General features: G+C 39.3%; 1 protein-coding gene across 1 annotated transcript in view; it reads right to left on the bottom strand.

The window, feature by feature from the left end:
• Nucleotides 1-7339: 7339 nt before the first annotated feature.
• LOC146001338 (hydrocephalus-inducing protein homolog) overlaps nt 7340-20716 on the bottom strand; it is a 230199-nt gene continuing 216822 nt past the window's right edge. The window contains exons 76-81 of the mRNA XM_083138652.1: nt 20091-20411; nt 16918-17154; nt 14835-15059; nt 13874-14019; nt 13041-13221; nt 7340-7567 (exon numbers count right to left, since the gene is read on the bottom strand). Of these exons, the coding sequence (XP_082994778.1) occupies nt 7409-7567; nt 13041-13221; nt 13874-14019; nt 14835-15059; nt 16918-17154; nt 20091-20411 (1269 nt within the window). The 3' untranslated portion in view covers nt 7340-7408. The remainder of the gene's footprint in view (nt 7568-13040; nt 13222-13873; nt 14020-14834; nt 15060-16917; nt 17155-20090; nt 20412-20716) is intronic.

Genomic DNA, 20716 nt, shown 5'->3' with positions numbered 1-20716 from the left:
CCTAGATATTTCATTTCTAGTTTTGGAACCTCTTTTACCTTGAAAGCTGTAACGAAACAGTGATGCATCAAGTCTCCTACAAATGGAGTATCAGAATCAAGTTATATAGTCTTAGACTGTTACTTACTGCAAACTTTAATACCTTCCTCCTTCAATTTCAGAAGCCACCAACACCATCTACCTTCAGAAGTAGAACTAGTGTTCCTTTATTGAACTTCTTATCTGAAGATAATTGTTAGCAGTTTCAGAACCAGGAATAGAAGACTTATGTATGTATATATTTACATTGTTGATATTAATTTTGTGTCATCAATGCATGTATACTTCCATCTGCAAGGTTTGGTTGATTCAGATACACGGGGATTGTGGGACCTTGGGAAGGAAGTGCCTCCACAATCCTATTAGGTGGTAGCAGGTGATTAGAAGACTCTCTATGTATTATTTTCATGATCATGATTTATTGGTTTTAAGTCCACTTTATGCTGAGAAGCTAATTGGGAATGAACCTACAGTTTAGAGTGGGATCCAAACAACTGTGCAGTGTGCCCCCACTGAAGATTGAACACAGAACCTCTTTATTTCAAGGTGACAGAATTACTAATCTATACCATCAGATTTATTTGAAGGAAGAAACATATTTTTGGAGTTATTTGTTAACTACAGTATTTATCCATTTGATGTTGGAAAGGACTAATACAAGAAAACAACAATAGTGCAAAATAACTTACAAAGTCTTGTACAACATACTAAAATGTGTTTCATTTGATAGATTATAGCAGTTACTGGGTAATCTGTGGAACAGGGAATGCTGATGAGGCATAACCATGGCCAGTGGCCGCGATTAGGGAAGGGGGGCAACTGCCCCCCCCCCCATTTTGCCACTTTTGTCCCAGCACTATGCTAATCTTTATCTACAAGGGAAAGAAAACTGTCTTAGCCCCCCTCCCCCAGTTTTGTAACCCAATCGCTGCCACTGACCATGGCTTTGGATAGGTGAAAAGTTGAGTGCATCAGGTATTGCATGATGGCACTCACTTCTCATATTACGAGGTGCATCCAGAAAGTAAGTTTCCCTATTTTTTAAAAAAAACAAACAAAAACAACACAGTTTCAGGAAACCATTTATTGGCAACAGGTACAGCAAAGGTTCAGCTATTTTTCAACATAGCAACCACCAGAATCGAGACACTTGTCGTATCGTGGTATCAACTTTTGGATCCCACTGTCGTAGAACTCTGCCGCCTGTGAATGGAACCAGCGTATGACAGACGTCTTCAGCTCTTTGTCGTTGCCAAAACGCTCACTGGAGGACAGGAATTTCTTGAGGTGCAAGAAAACGTGAAAATCGCTGGGAGCCAGATCAGGACTGTAAGGTGGATGATCAAACAACTCCCAGCCAAATTACATCAAAACAGCTGCTGTGCGCCGAGCCGTATGTGAACGAGCATTGTCATGGAGGAGCACAACACCTGCAGTAAGCATACCACGCCTCTTGTTTTGAATGGCACATCGCAATTTCCTTAGTGTTTCACAGTAATGGTCAGCGTTCACCGTTTCACCTCTGGGGAGGAAGTCAATGAGCAAAATGCCCTTCCTGTCCCAAAACACGGTGCACATCACTTTCTATACCGACAGCGTCTGTTTGAATTTCTTCTTAACCGGAGATCCACTATGCCGTCAATGCATTGACTGCTGCTTGGTTTCCGGGGTGAAGTGCGAAATCCACGTCTCATCGCCCGTGACGATCCTGTCAAGGAAATCATCGCTGCCATCATGGTACCGTTGCAGGAATGTCAGTGCTGCTCCTGAACGTTTCATTTTATGTTCGGGTGTCAGGTTTTTCGGCACCCACCTGACACACAATTTTTTTGAACAGCAAGCGCTGCGTGACAATCTCATGCAACATGGATTGCGATATCTGCGGAAAAAGGCTACTCAACTCCGTAATCGTGAAGCGACGGTTCTCTACGATACGCTGCCGCACCAGCTCAACCAGATCATCAGTGATGAGGGACGGACGCCCACTGCGCTCTTCATCATGGACACTTTGACGACGTTCTGAAAACTGCCGACACCAGCGACTCACCATCTGCTTAGTCATAATGTTCGGCCCATAGACCTCGCAGAGCTGACGATGAATGTCAATTGGTGCAATGCTTTGTGCATTCAGGAACTTTATCACCGACCGAACCTCGCATGCGGCAGGAGAAGGAATACGAGCTTCCACTTCGGACCACTGCTGCCTCGCTACTGGCGCCGGGCGGGATCTGTCCGCCTGGCATATGATTGATACGTCTTAGCTCTGCTGCGCATGCGCAATTCACACGGGTCATTATGTTTACTTTTACGGGGAAAAAATAGGGAAACTTACTTTCTGGATGCACCTCATACTATCGACTATTTTATATGGGAATAGATGATTTACAAGTTTGTCTCTTTTTTCAACAGTTTGGATACTTAGCTTAGCATTTTCATAAGAGTGAACTTTTGCAAGTGTCTTGTAGATGGGATTCAGTAATGGACAATGGCCTCCTCAATGGCATGGTGGCAACATCGTCGCCTTGTAATTAAGGGACCCTAGGTTAGATATCTGGTCGAGGTACATAGTGGTTCGGATCCCATTTTAACTGCACATCCAGTCTTGCATAAAGTGAACTTAAAACTCATACCTGAAAGTAACAGACAATAGATAGCAAGAAATATGGATTAAAAAGTTTAGTCTATTTAGATTGGAAGGACATGCAATGCAACAAACTGGAGCATTGGATGATTTGTAGAATGTACTAAAACCACAGATACTGTTAGTTTATGCACACTGATAGAGCAAACCTAGAATTTGCATGTAACCAACTGACTGAAGCTATGCTCAGAAAATGTGATTAGTTAATCTCGAACCATCTCCAAAACAAACACACAATTACCCAAAGTGTAATGTGCAGGGTTGGGAACACTATTAGCAAATAGGAAGGCATATATCAACCTTCCAAAAAACTAGAATCATGGAATAGTCTTTAAAGATAGTTAAGGAGAGGGTTTATTTCTCTTTCAACCACCACTGAAAGTTGCTCAAGCACTTCCTTCCTGGATGCCATAATCCTCCAAGCCCCTTACACCTATTGATTATCTGAATGAAACATATACCAATGCACCTGGTTTCTATTTTATTAGTATGCAGACAATGATGTCACAATATTAATATCAATCAGTTAACATCTGCATAAGACTTAATTAACTCTGTTCCTATACTCATTGCTTAAACACTGATCAATTTCAGTGCCTTTCTGTAGGTTATTCTGCTTCTAGCATGTGTTGTGGTTCATTGTTGATAGTACTTGTGAAAAAAAAATCTGCTTTAGCCAAAATTAGCACACTTTGTTTCATGTTTGCAATGGGTGGCATTGTGAAATAGTATTAGGCTTCCTAAGGTCAGCTGCTGGTGGAGATTTTGCTTGCATGATTATTCTGTCATTTTCATTGATGATGAGGCATGTCATATAGTCTGTGAGATATGCCATTCTACTCATGTGAAGGTGAAGTTAGGTACAATCTTATGAGGGAGGTAGTTAGTTGGGCAACCATGTTGATGTATTTTCATATTTTGGGAAACTTATGTGGGTACTGCCACCATCCTCGTTGGAACTTGCTACACTGTTGCTTAGCATGCTTCTCTTGATTTTATTTTGTTGATTGTCGCTAGGTGCTCTGTTGTCATCTGCTTGCCTGCAACTGCTGTAGTACAGAGATCCATGTATGATGTGCTTGTCAACTGTCGATGTTTAATTCATGAAGGAAGTGCAGGATGGCAGGTGTTTCTTTGATTTTAGGGTGTGTGCTGTTTGTTTGACATGTACTTTTTCGATTTTATGGTTATTGTATTCAATATATTTGCATCTGTCAGGTGCTGATTGATCTGCTGATGTAATATGCGTTGCAGTTGCATTCTGCATCATATACACCTGGGTTATCAAGGGAGGAGAGGAAGTACCGTTTGTATGTGTTCAGTTCATCGGACATTTTGGCATGTGGTTGGTTTGTGAGCTACTTTCCTGTAGTAGAGATGAAGTGCTTTGGATGGTAGGGGAAGGCAAACCACTTATTCTGCCTTCTGCACCAGGTGGAGAATTGGGTGTAATCATGTTTTAGGGCTAGTTCCATGATGCTTTCCATCTCTTCCCTTAGGTCTACTTCTCTGAAACAGTAGGATATGGCTATTCGGTAAAAGTTCAGCCACACATTTGTTTGGAAAGTGCATGTATGCAGTGATTACTGAGTGTACTGCTGATGGTGGGATCTAGGAAGTTTATCTTGCCTTGCTTTTTTTATTCTATGGTGGACGGTGTTCGGTTTTCCAATTAAAAAGTTTAGTTTTTCCTGTATTTTGTTAATGACTATTGTGTTGTAAGCATACCATTCTTATCTGATGTATTAAGAGTTCTGGAGCCTCGGGTATTCATCTTTTTCTGCTGAGGGCATTGACTATAGGAGCCAACAGTGGCTTGCCCATGGAAATGCCTTCAGATTGTTGGTAGCAGTCTTTTCCAATTTGAAAGTTTGTGTGTTTCAATTTCAATTACTTTGAACACAAGTAATTGTTCATGATGGATGCGGTAAACGCTGTTTGAGAATTACTTACGTGAAACTTCATATTTCCATGTTGCACAATTTAATGGTTATATCCGATTAATTTCGAAGACTATCTACAGTATCTTCATTCACTAAGGGTACAGCATCTGGAGTGAAGATGGTACTGCGTCACTGCTTTGCTAGTCCCAGAGTGGCGGTAGTTGCAGTGCTGGTGTGGGAGTTTCCTGGCTTGTGTCAGGTGGCGCTGCCAGGGGACTGGGCTGTCTGTTGTGTCGTGCTGCTTGGTGTGGTGCAGTTCCTGTTCCTCGCGTGGCTAGAGGAGGGTCGAGTAGCTGCATTCCATCTTTTCCTTTTGTGGTCTGTGATCTTTTGGAGGATAGGGTGCCAAGTCAGGTGTATCTGTCCACTGTCCAGGTTCATCGCTGGTTTCTGTTGGATGATGGCATGGGTGTTTTCTATGATAGAGCTGGAGGTGTTGAGAAAGGCCTGATTTTAGTGTGTCTTTTTTGGCATCTTTTACGTGTTCATGAATCTGTTCTGCCTAAGTAGCTGTTGTGGCATTGCCATGTGGCCTTGTAGACACCAGGGGATGCAAGTTTGGGTAGTGGTCTTCCAATTTGGGATACAGGTTTGTGTGCCAGTCGGATGTTGAAGGGTTTGAGGGCCTTGGATAATTTGCATGATGTGGTGGGGTGGTATGGAAATGGAATTCATTGGGGTTTGGGATTTTCGTTTGGCTTATCTCTATCCCGTGGGTGTGTGAGCTGGGCTTCTGCTTTTGCACACCACGTGGATAGCTGGCGTTCAGTGTAACCATTGTTTAGTGCAATTTCCTTCTGGAGGTTTTCTTCTGTGCATCTGTGTGTGAAGTCTCTTCTGTAGAAGTTCATCCATACTCCAGCGTTCTGTTTTGGGGGTGGTTGGAATTGACATGGATATACTGGGTGCCCGAACCACGTTTCCTGTATACAGATGTGATGAATTTGTCTTAGTGTCGTTGGATGCTTACATCGAGAAAAATTGAGGCGGCCATTTTTTTCTCTTTCAACTGTGAATTTTATGTTAGGATGTATGTTGTTGAGGGCAGTTAGAAGATGGTTTAGGTCATCTTCCTGTTTTGTAAATGACCAGGGTGTCATCAGCATATATTCTGGTTGGGTGATTATTGATTTCTCTGCCACATGCAGTATAATGTTGGACAGTGGTGCAGAGTGGCAGGGGGGGGGGGGAGGTCGCCCATCGCTAGGCCTCCTGTCTGGTGGAAGAAAGGAAGAAAATTCCTTCAAACTGGAAATAGTTGTGGGTGAGGCAGGCTTGTAGGAAGTTGCAGATTTCATCTGTTACAAATGGGGGTGTGCCATTGCTGTGGAGTCATGTTCTGGTAGAGTCAAATGCAAAGCTGATTGGCATGGAGGAGTATATAGCAACTACGTCTATGCATGCCTTGCACTTGACTCTACCAGAACATGGCTCTCCCCCCATTTGTAACAGAATGAAATAAACTTCCTAGATCCCACCATCAGCATTACACTCAGTAATCACTGCATACATGCACTTTCCAAACAAATGTGTGGCTGAACTTTTACCGAATAGCCATATCCTACTGTTTCAGAGAAGTAGACCTAAGGGAAGAGATGGAAAGCATCATGGAACTAGCCCTAAAACATGATTACACCCAATTCTCCACCTGGTGCAGAAGGCAGAATAAGTGGTTTGCCTTCCCCTACCATCCAAAGCACTTCATCTCTACTACAGGAAAGTAGCTCACAAACCAACCACATGCCAAAATGTCCGATGAACTGAACACATACAAACGGTACTTCCTCTCCTCCCTTGATAACCCAGGTGTATATGATGCAGAATGCAACTGCAACGCATATTACATCAGCAGATCAATCAGCACCTGACAGATGCAAATATATTGAATACAATAACCATAAAATCGAAAAAGTACATGTCAAACAAACAGCACACACCCTAAAATCAAAGAAACACCTGCCATCCTGCACTTCCTTCATGAATTAAACATCGACAGTTGACAAGCACATCATACATGGATCTCTGTACTACAGCAGTTGCAGGCAGGCAGATGACAACAGAGCACCTAGCGACAATCAACAAACTAAAAACAACAGAAGCATGCTAAGCAACAGTGTAGCAAGTTCCAACATGAGTAGAATGACATGCCTCATCATCAATGAAAATGACAGAATAATCATGAAAGCAAAATCCCCCACCAGCAGCTGACCTTAGGAAGCCTAATACTATTTCACAATGCCACCCATTGCAAACATGAAACAAAGTGTGCTACTTGGGCTAAAGCAAAATTTTTAATTCATCTGCACAACATCACAAGTGCTATCAACAATGAACCACAACACATGCTAGAAGCAGAATAACCCACAAAAAGGCACTGAAATTGATCAGTGTTTAAGCCATGTGTACAGGAACAGAATATCAACAAAGTTAATTAAGTCTTACCCAAGTTATCTGATCTGACTTCTGAAACTGCTCACGCTACTTTTCTTCAGGTGATGAAGTACAACAAAAATATAAGCATTTCCTGAAATTATTTGGTGTTAGAGGCTTACGTAATGAATATTCCATGATGATTACTGGTAGTATTGTTTTATGTACTAGCAGTTATTCTGGTATATTGCACGCAGCATTTTAATCATTTTATAATTATGAAATAAATTCCAAATAAAATCAACAATACTGAATTTATTGATCTGAAAATCAAATTATGCTTGGAAACAAATCATAAACTTTATAACACAGTTTTTACGAACATTGAATACAAAAGAAAACAAAGTGAGATTTATTATTTCCCTTGATCCATCACTCCTTTTAAGTAATATGTCCAATTTATATGTGATAATGTTGGATCTGAACATGTAATTATCAATTTCCCTGTTACTGGAAAACTCTGATCTGTCACAGAGATATATTTTGTGCTAAAACTGACATTAATACGTTGCTCCTGAAATATGAATACATGGAAAATTAAGATAAAATTCAAATTAACCTTGCTGCAAAATATTTTACTCCATCTTTCAATGTAAGGTATGCTTTTGTAATTATAAGGCAGTCAAAGCAAGTGGGCCCAGGTTGAATGGTTTGGTCCATTGACTTGGCAATCCATGTGAATAATGCAGTAATATATATGTTGCATTGTGCACATAGCTGTGCTGCAAAGTACAGCATTGTTTGGTAACACAGTGTATCACCGAATGTCAGCAATATATGGAGAACATTTTATTAGCTATTTTGAAACAATGGGGCAAACCTTTCAAGGAAGTATGTCCCATCTGCAGAGGAGACCCAAGACATGGACAAAGCTATCATGCCATAACACCACGAAGACTGATTAATACATTAATGATATCTCAATCTAGTGTGCCACTTTCATTTAACTCGCCCTTATATTTTAACATATTTCCTTAAGGAATAGAAAAAGTACACACTTCAGTTTGAAATGCTGTCGGTGAGAATTTAGATGTTGCATACAGGTGAGTTTACATTTAATCATTGTAAACAAATTCTTCACCTTCTGATGGACATTCTTGTTATCTGGGAGTGTGACAACTGTATACAGAAAGCACTGGAGGTTATGCTTAGACAAAACTGCCAGTTCCATTGGATAGAATTCCTATGTACACCCATTTCATTACAATCCCTACTCAAGCAAACTTTATTATGCACTTCCATGGACACTGAGTATAGATTGAGTACTGAACCTACAGTGTATATTCCATCACATTAGAGTACATCACCATGGGAAAACTAACTGCAAAGTAACATCTAGCTGCCACCATTGAAAAAATGTATCAAATATTTGTGAAAGCACCTAATGAACTAACATAAAAAGCCATCCACCAGCAAGTTGGCAAAACTCCACGAAGCAAACTATAAGTTTTATGCGAACAAAAATGCACAGAGAAAAATACATCTACCTAGAAAACTGGGAAAATCTAATTAATCAATGAGGTCCAATGAAACACATCTGAAGGGTTAGAATATGCTTCTGCTAATAATAATTACAGGTTCAGTAATTTGTTTTAGATAAAAACCCTTAGTCCTTAATTATGTGCATAAAGGTGTCATTTTATTCTTGGATTAGTTTTGTTTGTTATTGATACGAGAATTTTTGCCAATACCGATAGCATTAAAATTAACTGATGATAGGTAATATTCTACTGACTTAACAAAAAATTGCAAATATTCCTTGGAGAACATGACTGGTTCATTCACCTCCTTAATTAGTGTATGCAACTTAAGAATGACTGCAATGGGTTTTGCTTTGAAAAGGAAGGAGGAGATCATTATAAAGTAAAGGTAAAATAGTGATGTAGCACGTATTGAGGATTAAGGAGAGAACACTGGAGTAGTATGCATTCAAGAGATAGACTCTCCCCCACAAAGAAACAGGAAATTACATTTATCTTTATCATTATACATTATGAATTTCAGAATATTTGAGGTCTTGTTCTTGTCACAATACAAGGTACTAATTCAATGTTCACTTGCTTCATATATAATGAAACTTAGGTTTGATGAGCAATTATCAAACTTTCTATTTAACTCTCTTCACCATTATGGTTTTAACCTTTTGAGTCCCAAGGCCATTTTCACGAGTAAGCCTCACGGTCCCAAGTCGATTTTGAGCAAAATGCAGAGTTTCAATTAGATGAGTGTAGATCGGAGACTAATTGCCCTAGAGAGATGAGTGATATACCGTTGTACGCGGAATGAACCAGAGATTCAGACTATATGAAATTTATGCAAATTCGGCGTATATATGGAGGGGGAAAGGGGGGAAATCTCCTGAAAATACTTTTTTAAAAAAATCCCCCCCCCCCCGGAATAAAAGTACAGGACGGTGTCGACATGCACATGGAAATGATCGCCGACATGTAAGGAACACAAAAATATTTGCATTATTATCATATGACCAATGTAACTTGAGTTGTACTCCCCAAAAGGAATGGTCAGCATGCCACTGATTCAAGCTTCAAAATGCAACTTGAAATGACTATAGCTCAGAAACTAAATGCCCTAGAGATATGAAAGATATACCGTTGTACGCAGAACGAATCACAGATTCAGGCGATATATAATTTATGCAATTCAGCATACATATGGAGGGGGAAAGGGGGGAAATACCCTCAAAAATACTTTTCTTTAAAAAAATGGTGTTTCCCCCTGCCCCCCCCCCCCCCGCCCGAAAAAATGTCAAAATGCAAAATTTATGCAAATTTGGCGTATATATGGAGGGGGAAGGTAGAAAACCCCCAAAATTATTTTAAAAAATTGTTGAAATGTTTGAAATTTATCTTTTCCCTTGAAAAGCGATGCAAAAGAGAAGTCCCTTTTCCCCTCCATTTTCATGAAGAAAAAAAAAGGTGCAAGAAACATTTCTGTTAAATACATGTGTTAGGAACAATATATAAAAAAAATTGAAATTCTAGCCGAAAATAGAAAAGTTGTAACGTAAAAACTACGACCGTGACACAGCGTCTCGATCGAGATGCTTGGGACCGTGAGGGTTACTTTTAGGTATCTCGATTGAGATGCTTGGGATCCAAAAGGTTAAATGATACTGAGGACTACCTTGATTTATGCAAGGAAAATTTTACCTGTCTTCTGAACCATTGTTGTAGAAATCAATACTATTTTTCCAGCCAATTGATAGAATGTGTTACATGGACATGCCTGTATTTATGCTAACAATGGATCGACATTAGAATACAAACATTCTATGAAGACCCTGAATGGTTCATTCTTCAGTATGCAGATAACATATCCAGTGGCGAAGCGTCCTATGAGGCCAGGCCTACCCACGCCATTACTCTTTTAAAGGTGTATTTACTTATTTCGTCAAGACATATGTAATGCAATGGAAAAGTTTGGCATTTTCATTTATGATAATTACAAAAAAATTCTAACCCTGTCCAGTATACGAACTTTCCACGGAGTGAGGCACATTTGCTGGGGCCTCTTCTCTTCACATTCCGTCCTACGGTCGTATATGCGGGAAGCCTAAACTTACGAGTACTGTACGTATGATTATAACGTGCTCGGGAGGCCGGCCTCGCAGTGTTACCCACTAGGACGAACAGAATGTCAGCAACACTGCATTTCCGCCAGGGTTGGAAATTTGTGGTGTACCAGCATTTTTTATAAACATTAGCCTGTGTTCGTGCAGATAGACTTCTATTTCATTGTACATTCTCCATATTTTGTACAAAACTTAGGATTTCCTTCCTTTCATCGACAAGTGTAAGTGAAATTGAAAATTACGGAGTACTGTAGTTCTGCATTCGTTTTCTGGTCAGAGTGCTGATGGTCTTGTCGATTCACCCAACACCGTAGCGTAAACAGAAAGTCCAAAGAACTTATATTTGTAAAGTAAGTCTTCATACCAAATTACGTAAATTAAAATGATAGTTATGCCTTATATTTACAAAGTAGTTTTACTTTTACTGGGAATAGAATAATTTATTTTTATCGTGAACGGGGATTCCCTCTCTCGTTCCCCCCTCTGTGAAAACTTGCCTCCTGCTCACGACGCTAGAAGGGAGCTTAGCTCGGAGCACGAGCTTCCTGGCGGTAGAGCTTTGTTTTTTATTCGTGTCATGTGCAGCGATCAGATTTATGCAAGAAGTGCTGGACTGAAATGCAAGAACAATCGAGTTCTTCATTGAGTGAAGATGTAATCATCAGTAAGGTTTGACCCACTTTTGGTCTTTCATGTTTCCTTCTTATAACAATCATTTCTAAAATGTTTTCAACTACAGTCCTTTGCAAGTAGCAGTGGCAAGTGACAGCAAAATATTTAAAAAATATTACAAGCAGACATTTTTTTATGCAGCCGACACAAGCGAAGAGGTAGGTAGGCAGTTTCGTTTACCCTGAAGGGATAACAAGAGAAGGGGGCGGTCAATGAGAGTACAATGCAAGGGAAGACTTTTTTGGGTTTAGGACAAAGAGGGTTATGGGGTTATTGCGCGGGCCATGACTGTTTCAGGTCTGGCGAAACAGGCCAGTATTGTCACATTGGATTGGCAGAAAAGAGCTAAATTGCGCCTAAAATTGGGATTCTATTCTCTCAAGCAACAACATTTATTATAACCTGTTTATATGTTACATAGTAACCTGTCATGTTGCCGGGTCCCAAACAAGGATCCTATGTTCTATTATCACGTAAAGGTGTCTACTAACACAAGGGGTAGAACAAACTAGGATGCGAAGTATACACACTGAATGAGAGAGGTCACCTTTACTTATGTTTTTCTTGAAAGCCCCGTAGTCCTCATCCTAACACTTTACAAAGCCAGGTGACCTAATTGTGGTCATGTCAATGTTTCCTGATCATCTTTAATTCATTCTCCATACATTCTCATCGTCACTATTAGCATAGATCAGAACAAATGAGACGAAAATATTCAAAATTTAAATTATGTTTACTTGCACATACAGGTGTCAGAAATTCATTTATCTAGAAAGCCAAGACTGGAATTACTACAACCATTCCTTTAGTTAGATAACAGATAACAATGGTGTTTTCCTCGGTGCGAGGAAGTCTTGCTAAAGAAAACTAAGTTGGCAGCAGTAGAACGTAGCAAACTGACAGTCGCTGGAAGTGCGGAATTCTGTCGTCTGCTCACGGCACAAACGTCAGAATGACCCGAAAATTATGGGGTTGTTCTAGCCCTTTTCACCTCAATTGCAAAATAAATTTAGAAAAGAAGTGATGAAGAATTGACAACAGGGCTCTAGCACTATTCGTTGGATTTTCGCGATGTCCCGTGATTGGTAGTTCTTTCTGGAGGTGTGTGCATAAATCAGGGGTTGAAAAAATATACAAACAAATAATAAAAAAAAAACAAATGAACAAAATCTAGATCGATGACATTTGGTGGGTGGGAGGAGAATGTCAAAGACATAATTATCGTACTGATGGCCGGTAATAACACTTTTTAAAATGTCACGCCACTGGCAAGTAAAGAAGCTGTCTGGAGAGACATTGAACCACTCCATGACATAGCCTCCCCCCTTTTCTTTTTACAGATTTAAGCAACTAATGGAAATTATCGCACTTCTGTGCCTACCCTGCTAGGAACTCTATGCTTCGCCACTGAACATATCCCATCCTAATTTATACCTATGCCAAAAAGTCTAGGGAATGGGAAAACATTTCTACATGAGTTGATTTCAAAGTTGAACAATAATCAATAATATTTATAAAGAACATGGGAAGGAAAATTTAACTAGCAGCTCAACACAAGCAGGAAGCAACAACTTTCTATAGGGATAATGTCACTCGCTACTGAAACTAACCAAACAACAGAACTTAGTTTGGCAAAATAAGTATCTCTTTGGAGAATACATGCAACACAAGGTATGATGATAATGAAAATCATTAATATTGAACTTGGAAAGGTTTAACTTGCCTTTTTCGGCTTGATATTATCAGTGTACTCCTTCATGCTGAATGCAGGATTGTCAAGCACATACAAAAATGTCTTTTGCTGATGGAAAACATTTTTAAAGTTGATGGCTGTTTGAGAGCCTGCCTTAATGACGAAGGGGCCTTGTGGTTTTGGGAAAGTGCAGGTTCCAATCAGCGGACACCTGAAAGAAAAGGAAAAAAGTTTAAGATTTGCTCAACTACTGCTTATCATAAGTAAAACTACGAATAGTATATGAAAACTGGACATGTAGGTTAACACGTGAACATATTGGGTATAACCCACCCTCATAACTTTTGTGTGTGTACAAATACAGATGTAAAATTTATTGATAAGGAATCTCGCATTGATCTGATGCAAAATGACTAAATGAGTTCTTCACCTTCATAATTATTTTTCTTTCTGCCTCCTCAGGTTAATCACGATAATGAAAATGAATACACTAATACTGGCACTTGAAAATCATAACAAAAGTGGGCAAGTGTTTTACTCCAATTATATAAGCATCCATTTACCAGAGAATGGTAAAGTACCTATTATGAATCACAAAATACATTTTTCACACAATATTGTGGCAAAGTGAACACAAACTTCGAATTTTGCATAACTTCCAGGATAAGTAGACACTGAGAAATACCAAAATGCCAGAAATGTATGTCGGTATCAGGAAGTGAGATTGCACTGATACTTTCCAATATCGATATATCGGCATTGGATCAGCCCTGAATTTTACATACACTGGCCTACAAGGATGAAGTACTTATTAATCTGTCTTGTACCTACACTGTAGCATTTAGTCTTGGTATATTACGTACCTGAAATCCCCAGCCACCGCAGATGTTGCTGTCATCACTGCAGCTATTTCTCCCAAGAGAGAAGGCTCAAAGGTTACTTCCACAGTCAGGGTAAGCTGTGGGGGAACTTGCAAACTCTTATCCACAGAGAAGTCATTGTTATCTACCTGTGGGAAAGAAGAGACTTAATTCAATAAACACTTAACTCTGATAAACTTACTTTTCATTTTTCCGCGTAAATTTCTTTCGCATACTGTACACGTCTGACGAAGATATCTTTAGATACAATGTCAATAAACACTGTTCAGTCATATTACATGGTCCAACCTTATCATTTATTGCATGTATGCGAACATACTGATACAAAATGTTTCATGAAGAACCTGAATAAGGGCAGGTACACACTAGATGGCTAGGATGCATCAACCAACAAGAATAATTATACAGTCTCCATACCACTACTTGCATGTATCCTGTTGTGACTGTTGAAAATTGGCCATTATTCGGTTGCTTGGGAATGATTTTGTTTTCGTGGTTGGCATCACTGCTCTGAAGGTCATATGGAATGCTTGCTCGTATTTGTATGTCAGTTGTTACACAATGGCTGATGCGAGCGGATGTATTTACAGTGCTGAGCAAGAGCTAGTAACATGTGTGTGGTGCACAAACAACAACACGTGGGGCAATGATGTACTGCAACACAAGTATGTTATAATGTAAATAAATGTCATATACAGAGTGGTGGATGGAAAAGTAGCCCAGGTCAACAGCATATGTTACTGATTCTGGCTACTTTTTTGTGTGCCATCCAGTATATCTAGGGGTATTTTAGGTAAGGGGATATTTCCCCGAATATATCCAAGGGTGCAAAATGACCTAAAGTGCTGACACACTCAAAATTTTTCATTGTCAATCAGTCAATATCAAATTGATTAATCAGCATCATCCCTAAGCACTACTAATTAGCACAGTATTTGTTTACCTTGATAATGAAGTCTGCTTTAGTTCGTGCCATATTAGTAATAGGCACCTGGCGAGTTACAGAAAAGCCTAAAGCCGTAACAAAATTGATGGTCCTTTCAGGTGGGGCTTCTATGGCTGACAGGACTAGGTCGTATGGGAAACTCCCCAACTCAGAGCTATTAAATTCCAACCGAGAATGTACATCACCAACTTTTAGAGGTAAAAATGAGATAGGTGCCTCCATCTGCAATTAGAGAGTTAAATCAAATCAAATCTGTAATTAATAGGTAAGACTAATACAGTGGAACACCAATTTTCCATTTCCCTGCATTATACAATACATTCAATCTTCACAGTCTCAATAGAGCAAAAAGCTATAAAATTTCCCCGTATTTTACATTTTCCCGCATTTTAAGTTCTTTCACCATGGTCCCCTGAAAAACTTACAATTGAGGTTCCACTGTATTACTAATGGAGTTAATGTTTGTGAAACAAACATCAAAATATTACTTCCACATAGTACACCCTGGACTGGAATCTTGCACACTAATGAGGCTCTGGCAACTGGTCCTACAGTATAATGCTCTGTAGGAATTGTGTTGCAACATCCATGTGTGTTTGTGTTTGTGATTGTCCCTTCTTCCATCTCGTCATATCACCATTCATCCCCGCTGCCATGATTAGCCAAAAGTGACAGAGAAGCGACATAAAATAACCTAATTCATCCAACGCAACATTACAATTACCAATTAGCATGTAATTGCAGCTGGATGTTATCCACTATATCTTTTTCTAACATAACTAATGAAACACTGATGGGATTTGCACCTGTAAATTTTGCATTGCTAACTGATAGGGTACAGTGGTATTGATATTGAAAAGTATTAGTTGAAATGTAACCACTGGAGTTCTGGTATCTCACAGAGTCTGCAAAAATGCCATGCAACACTTTTCCTGTCTAAAAATCCTGAAAATAATGCAAAATATAGAATTTTCAGTATTGTTGCAGGGAGAAATAGATTTTATGATTATCTCGTGAAATTATGAATACTTTATGGCAAAACTCTGGCACATTGCTATGGTGTAGCTCAAGTGGAAAACTTGCATATTACAATTATAAATACTCTGGTGTATTTTCAGTTGTTACAATTGTCAAGTATCGATATTGATGGGAATTGGTAAAAAAGAGTATCGACCTTAGTATCAGTTCAAAGTGTTATCGGCCAATCCCTAGTAATTGAGTCTCCATTGAAAAAAGGTTTATACAGATTTCTCAAGAAGAAAATACAAGACGGAGAATAAATTATGGTCAAATAAGATTGCTAGCTAATGTAACACTTTTGTTGCTGGAGCCTTCTGATAGCGTGGTGGTATTACTATCACCTTGTAATCAAGGGGTCTCAGATTCGATACCGGTGGAGCCACATAGGGGTTTGGATCCCACTAAAAACTGTAGGTCCAGTCTCCATTAGCCTTTGTGTGCATAAACTGCTCCCTTGTGCTTTCCACCATGTCATGAAGGCATATAGGTTTCCATATGGAAACAAGCTTTTGTATATTTTTTTAAATTTTCATTTTTGTTATTTAGCATTGCTTTTCTACCACTTTTGGCTAATTGCAAAGATGAGGATGAGTGATGATATGATGAAATTGATGAAGACACACTTACAGAGAACACCCGTGCCCATGGTGGGATTTGAACTGGGGGACCCCTGGCATCGTAGCTCGCTTATTTTCTGTGTACTTCAGTGACTGAGTATGTTGAGTGCTAGAATCTCAATCTTCCCACCAATGGTCTAAGGTTTAAGTCCTGGTGTGGGCATGGGTGTTCCTTTATAAGTGTCTAATCATCATTCATCCTCATCATCATAGTTAGCCTAAAGAGGCAGAAAAATGACAATCTAGGAATCACATACAAACACGATAATACAATATTTTTAAGGTAATTTTCTTGGTACTTAAGCCCAATCAAACCTTAAAACTTTACCCAATATTTTTCTTAAAAAGGGAGGGGGATGACTGCTTTCAAACAACCACTAATGTAAATTACTCTAATTATATGATTTAACATTGTTTCAAATAAAAAAGTAAGTTATACTTGCCTTTGAAAATGGAGGTACCAAAAACTGACCGGTACTGGTGAATTGGACATCTGAATTGTTGCAGGTTGTTGAAAACTGCACCGGAGATGATAAAGGATTTTCCAATTTAAATGCATATGTTATGGGCTGTCTTACACACGTGGTTAAATTTATAATCTCCAAGGGACCACTCTTCACAACTTTGAAAGATACTTCATAGAACTGGTATTCTTCTGTTTCTTCATTTTTAAAAATTAGCTGTAAGAATTAAAAAGAGAAAATTTCATTCACTTGACTAATAGCACATTAGGGCAAAAAAATTAAACATTCAAAAAGAAAATGTATCAATTTACTAGATGCTACTCAACTAAGTGCTTATTTTTTTACATGAATACCAGGTGTAGAAGTATGAAACCGGAATTGGCCGATAGATGGTGCTAGCCGGCAGTGGAGGGTGCGGAAGATCGCGTAAGCAGCGCCAGCTGCTTCCCGCCACTCCCGAGGACATTATATCGGAACACAGTAACCCAAGTGCCAGACAGAGGAAGGTGTTGCACACCCGGAACATGTCGAATTTTGTGCCTACGAACTACGATTTGCGGACAGCATTGGTGTTCTGTTATCATTTGAAGAAAACCACCGCAGAATCGCATCGAATGCTCGTCGAAGCTTACAGCGAACATGCTCTCGGGAAAACACAGTGTTTCGAGTGGTTCAAGAAATTCAAAAGTGGCGATTTTGACTTGCGAAACGAGGAACGTGGGAAACCTCCGAAAAAGTTCGAAGACAACGAATTGCAAGCCTTATTGGATGAAGATGATACCCAAATGCAGCAGGAGCTCGCGGAACAATTGATGTGACGCAGAAAGCCGTTTCTCTTCGGTTGAAAGCTATGGGAAAGGTGCAGAAAGCGGGCAAATGGATTCCGCATGAACTGAATGGAAGACAGCAAGGATCCCGCAAGACCACTTGTCAAATGCTGCTCGCCAGATACAAAAGTAAGTCGTTTCTCTATCGCATAGTGACCGGCGATGAGAAATGGATATATTTGGAGAATCCTAAGCGTCGTAAATCGTGGGTGAATCCAGGCGAACCATCGACATCCACTGCAAGACCAAATCGCTTTGGAAAAAAGACACTGCTCTGTGTTTGGTGGGATCAGCGGGGCGTCATCTATTATGAGCTGCTAAAACCCGGTGAAACCGTTAACGCAGATCGCTACCAACATCAAATGATCAATTTACATCGAGCATTACGTGACAAACGGCCAGAATATGAATCAAGGCAACACAAGGTCATCCTGCTCCATGACAACGCCTCACCACACACAGCAAAACGGGTCCGGGAAACGATCGAGGCGTTCAAATGGGCATGCGGCGTATTCTCCCGACTTGGCTCCTTCAGATTATCATCTATTTGCCTCACTGGGACATGCTCTTGCAGAACAGTGCTTCAATTTGTATGAAGATGTACGAACATGGCTCGCGGACTGGTTCGCTTCAAAAGAAGAACTTTTTTTTTTGGCGTGGCATTCATAACCTGCTGGAAAGGTGAGAGAAATGTGTAACTCGCAATGGAGCTTACTTTGAATAAAATATTGTTTGTCAGTTGCAAACACCAGCCGTTTACTTCTTGCAAACAAATTCCGGTTTCATACTTCTACACCTGGTATACATTTGACATACATGGCATTACTGATAAATACAGTGCAAAACCCGATTTTACATTTTCCTAAATTATACATTTTATTTTGATGATCCTACCACAGCAACATATTATACAATTTTCCATGTTTTAAGTTTTGCAGCTTGGTCCCCTGAAAACTAAAATCGAGATTCCATGTACACACTTTTACAGGATACTTTGAAGATGACAAAGGTCCAGAAAATGCAGGAAATAGTCACAAAAAATTACATAAGAGTTTGGAAATATAAGATTCAAGGAAATGGAAAAATTAAAGAGCAAAATGAGATACACTCACTCAAAAGAGAAAAATGAAAAAGAAAATTGAGGCTAATTAGAAAAAAAAAAGAATAGTAGTTTGTTGGTACATTATTTTGTCATTATGTGTTTTTTTGAGGACTTCCTTCTGCAATGTTCTTTTTATCTGAGGTACACGTTTCAGAGTTCCTTGGTCTCCAGCAACTGTTAATAACTAGTAGAAACAAAAGTAAAGTTCCCTGTGCAGATTGTACCATGCCATGATGAACATACTGGGATGAACAGATGTAGATGTATGGCTAGCCCATACTTTGTTAATCTCAGCCATTTTTTTTGGAGGTGATGTGATCAGTACTACGCTCCAGCTACTTTTATTCCCCCCTACCCCATCTATTTGAGGCTTGGTGAACCCTAGATTTGCTGTATGCAGGGACAAGGCTGGAAATTGTTTGCCCTACCAACCAGGCCACCTGGCTCCCCAGGTATAAATAAATGATGTAAATTGTTGAGACAAACTATTCTAGCAAGGAATTAGATTCTACTTAAACTAACAGTGTGATAAAGTAGACCTTGACCTGCACCATAAGTCAAACAATACTCAACCTTAAAATCTCGCACAGTACTAAAAACACACACAAGATTACAGACGCAAAGACCCCTTTTGGTGATCATTGGAAAAAGACTGGTTCAAAGAATAGAAGCAGAGGTGTTGAATACCATTGTTCTCTCTCTCATATATCGTATATCTTAATTTTTCTGGTAAAATCATAGCATGAGTCCCTCAATTTTTTAATATATTTTTTAATATCTTCGTTGCATTTTCAACTGGAGATTTTTTAAATCTTTAAAGTTCAAAGAATAGATCCAAAGTCCACTGCAGGAACAGTTTACATCAAGCATCAACATTAAATCCTGTTAAGAATGGTGACAATCACTGACTCCTGTGGCAACGTGATTTCTGTAGCATATTATTACTGACATTATCATCTTTGCGATCAACAGAAAGTGACAGAAAAGTAATGCTAAATAACAAAAATCAAACTAAAGAAAAGGGAGGAGTGGTCAGTAATATCACTCCCCTTTCCTTGAATACCTAAACCAGAACTATGTACATCTCTAACCAAACTAGGTGCTGGTTCTCATTTTAAACTTGCTAATGAATTAAACCTAAGGATGCAGTTTCTAGCTCAACATTTGAATGCACTAAAAGTTTACATTTTCTCACAGAATCTCAGTAAAATTCATCCATTTACCTTAAACTGGACAGTACATTCCTTATATGAATGGAAGGTAAGCCTGTATTCTTGCTCGGTCATTGCTGGAACTACAATGTGTTCATGACATTCTAGCGAGTATAAAGGTTCAGTTTTTTCCACTTTGGATGAAGCCATTTCTATTATTCTGTGGAACCTTTGGGAAACCTTCAACCAGTTTGAAACAACAAATACTTCTGTATGCTTGGACTTTGCAGGAATTTCCTTCAGCACCTTTCCACTGGCACGAGGTTGGTCAGCACTTCCAATCAATGAATAAAGCAGTCCTTGGCCATCGGGGAGAGGAAAAAACACATGGCCCTAGAACAACATTAAGATCATTTACTGGAAATTCATTAGCTGCAATGGCTAAGTCATTCTTTTCCAGTGTTGGTATCTACAAGGAAAACAAATTAAAAATAGTTTTCATTCATATATGTTCCAAAAATTCTAATTCCACTACCTTGCTCTATTTCACTACTTGCCCCTGCAATCAAAATTGTCACAAAATTAATCTCCCTCTACCCATCAGAAACCATAGCCAGAACTTTTGTGGTTTTGCAATAGCTGCCAAAGAAGCACTACTGCTGAGTTGCAAGTCTCTTTTGCTTCACAGGATGAGAGAG

The sequence above is a fragment of the Lepisma saccharinum genome, chromosome 17 (assembly GCF_977018435.1).
Source record: "Lepisma saccharinum chromosome 17, izLepSacc3.1, whole genome shotgun sequence".
Lineage (NCBI taxonomy): Eukaryota > Metazoa > Arthropoda > Insecta > Zygentoma > Lepismatidae > Lepisma > Lepisma saccharinum.
This window is presented reverse-complemented; position numbering and strand designations above follow the sequence as displayed.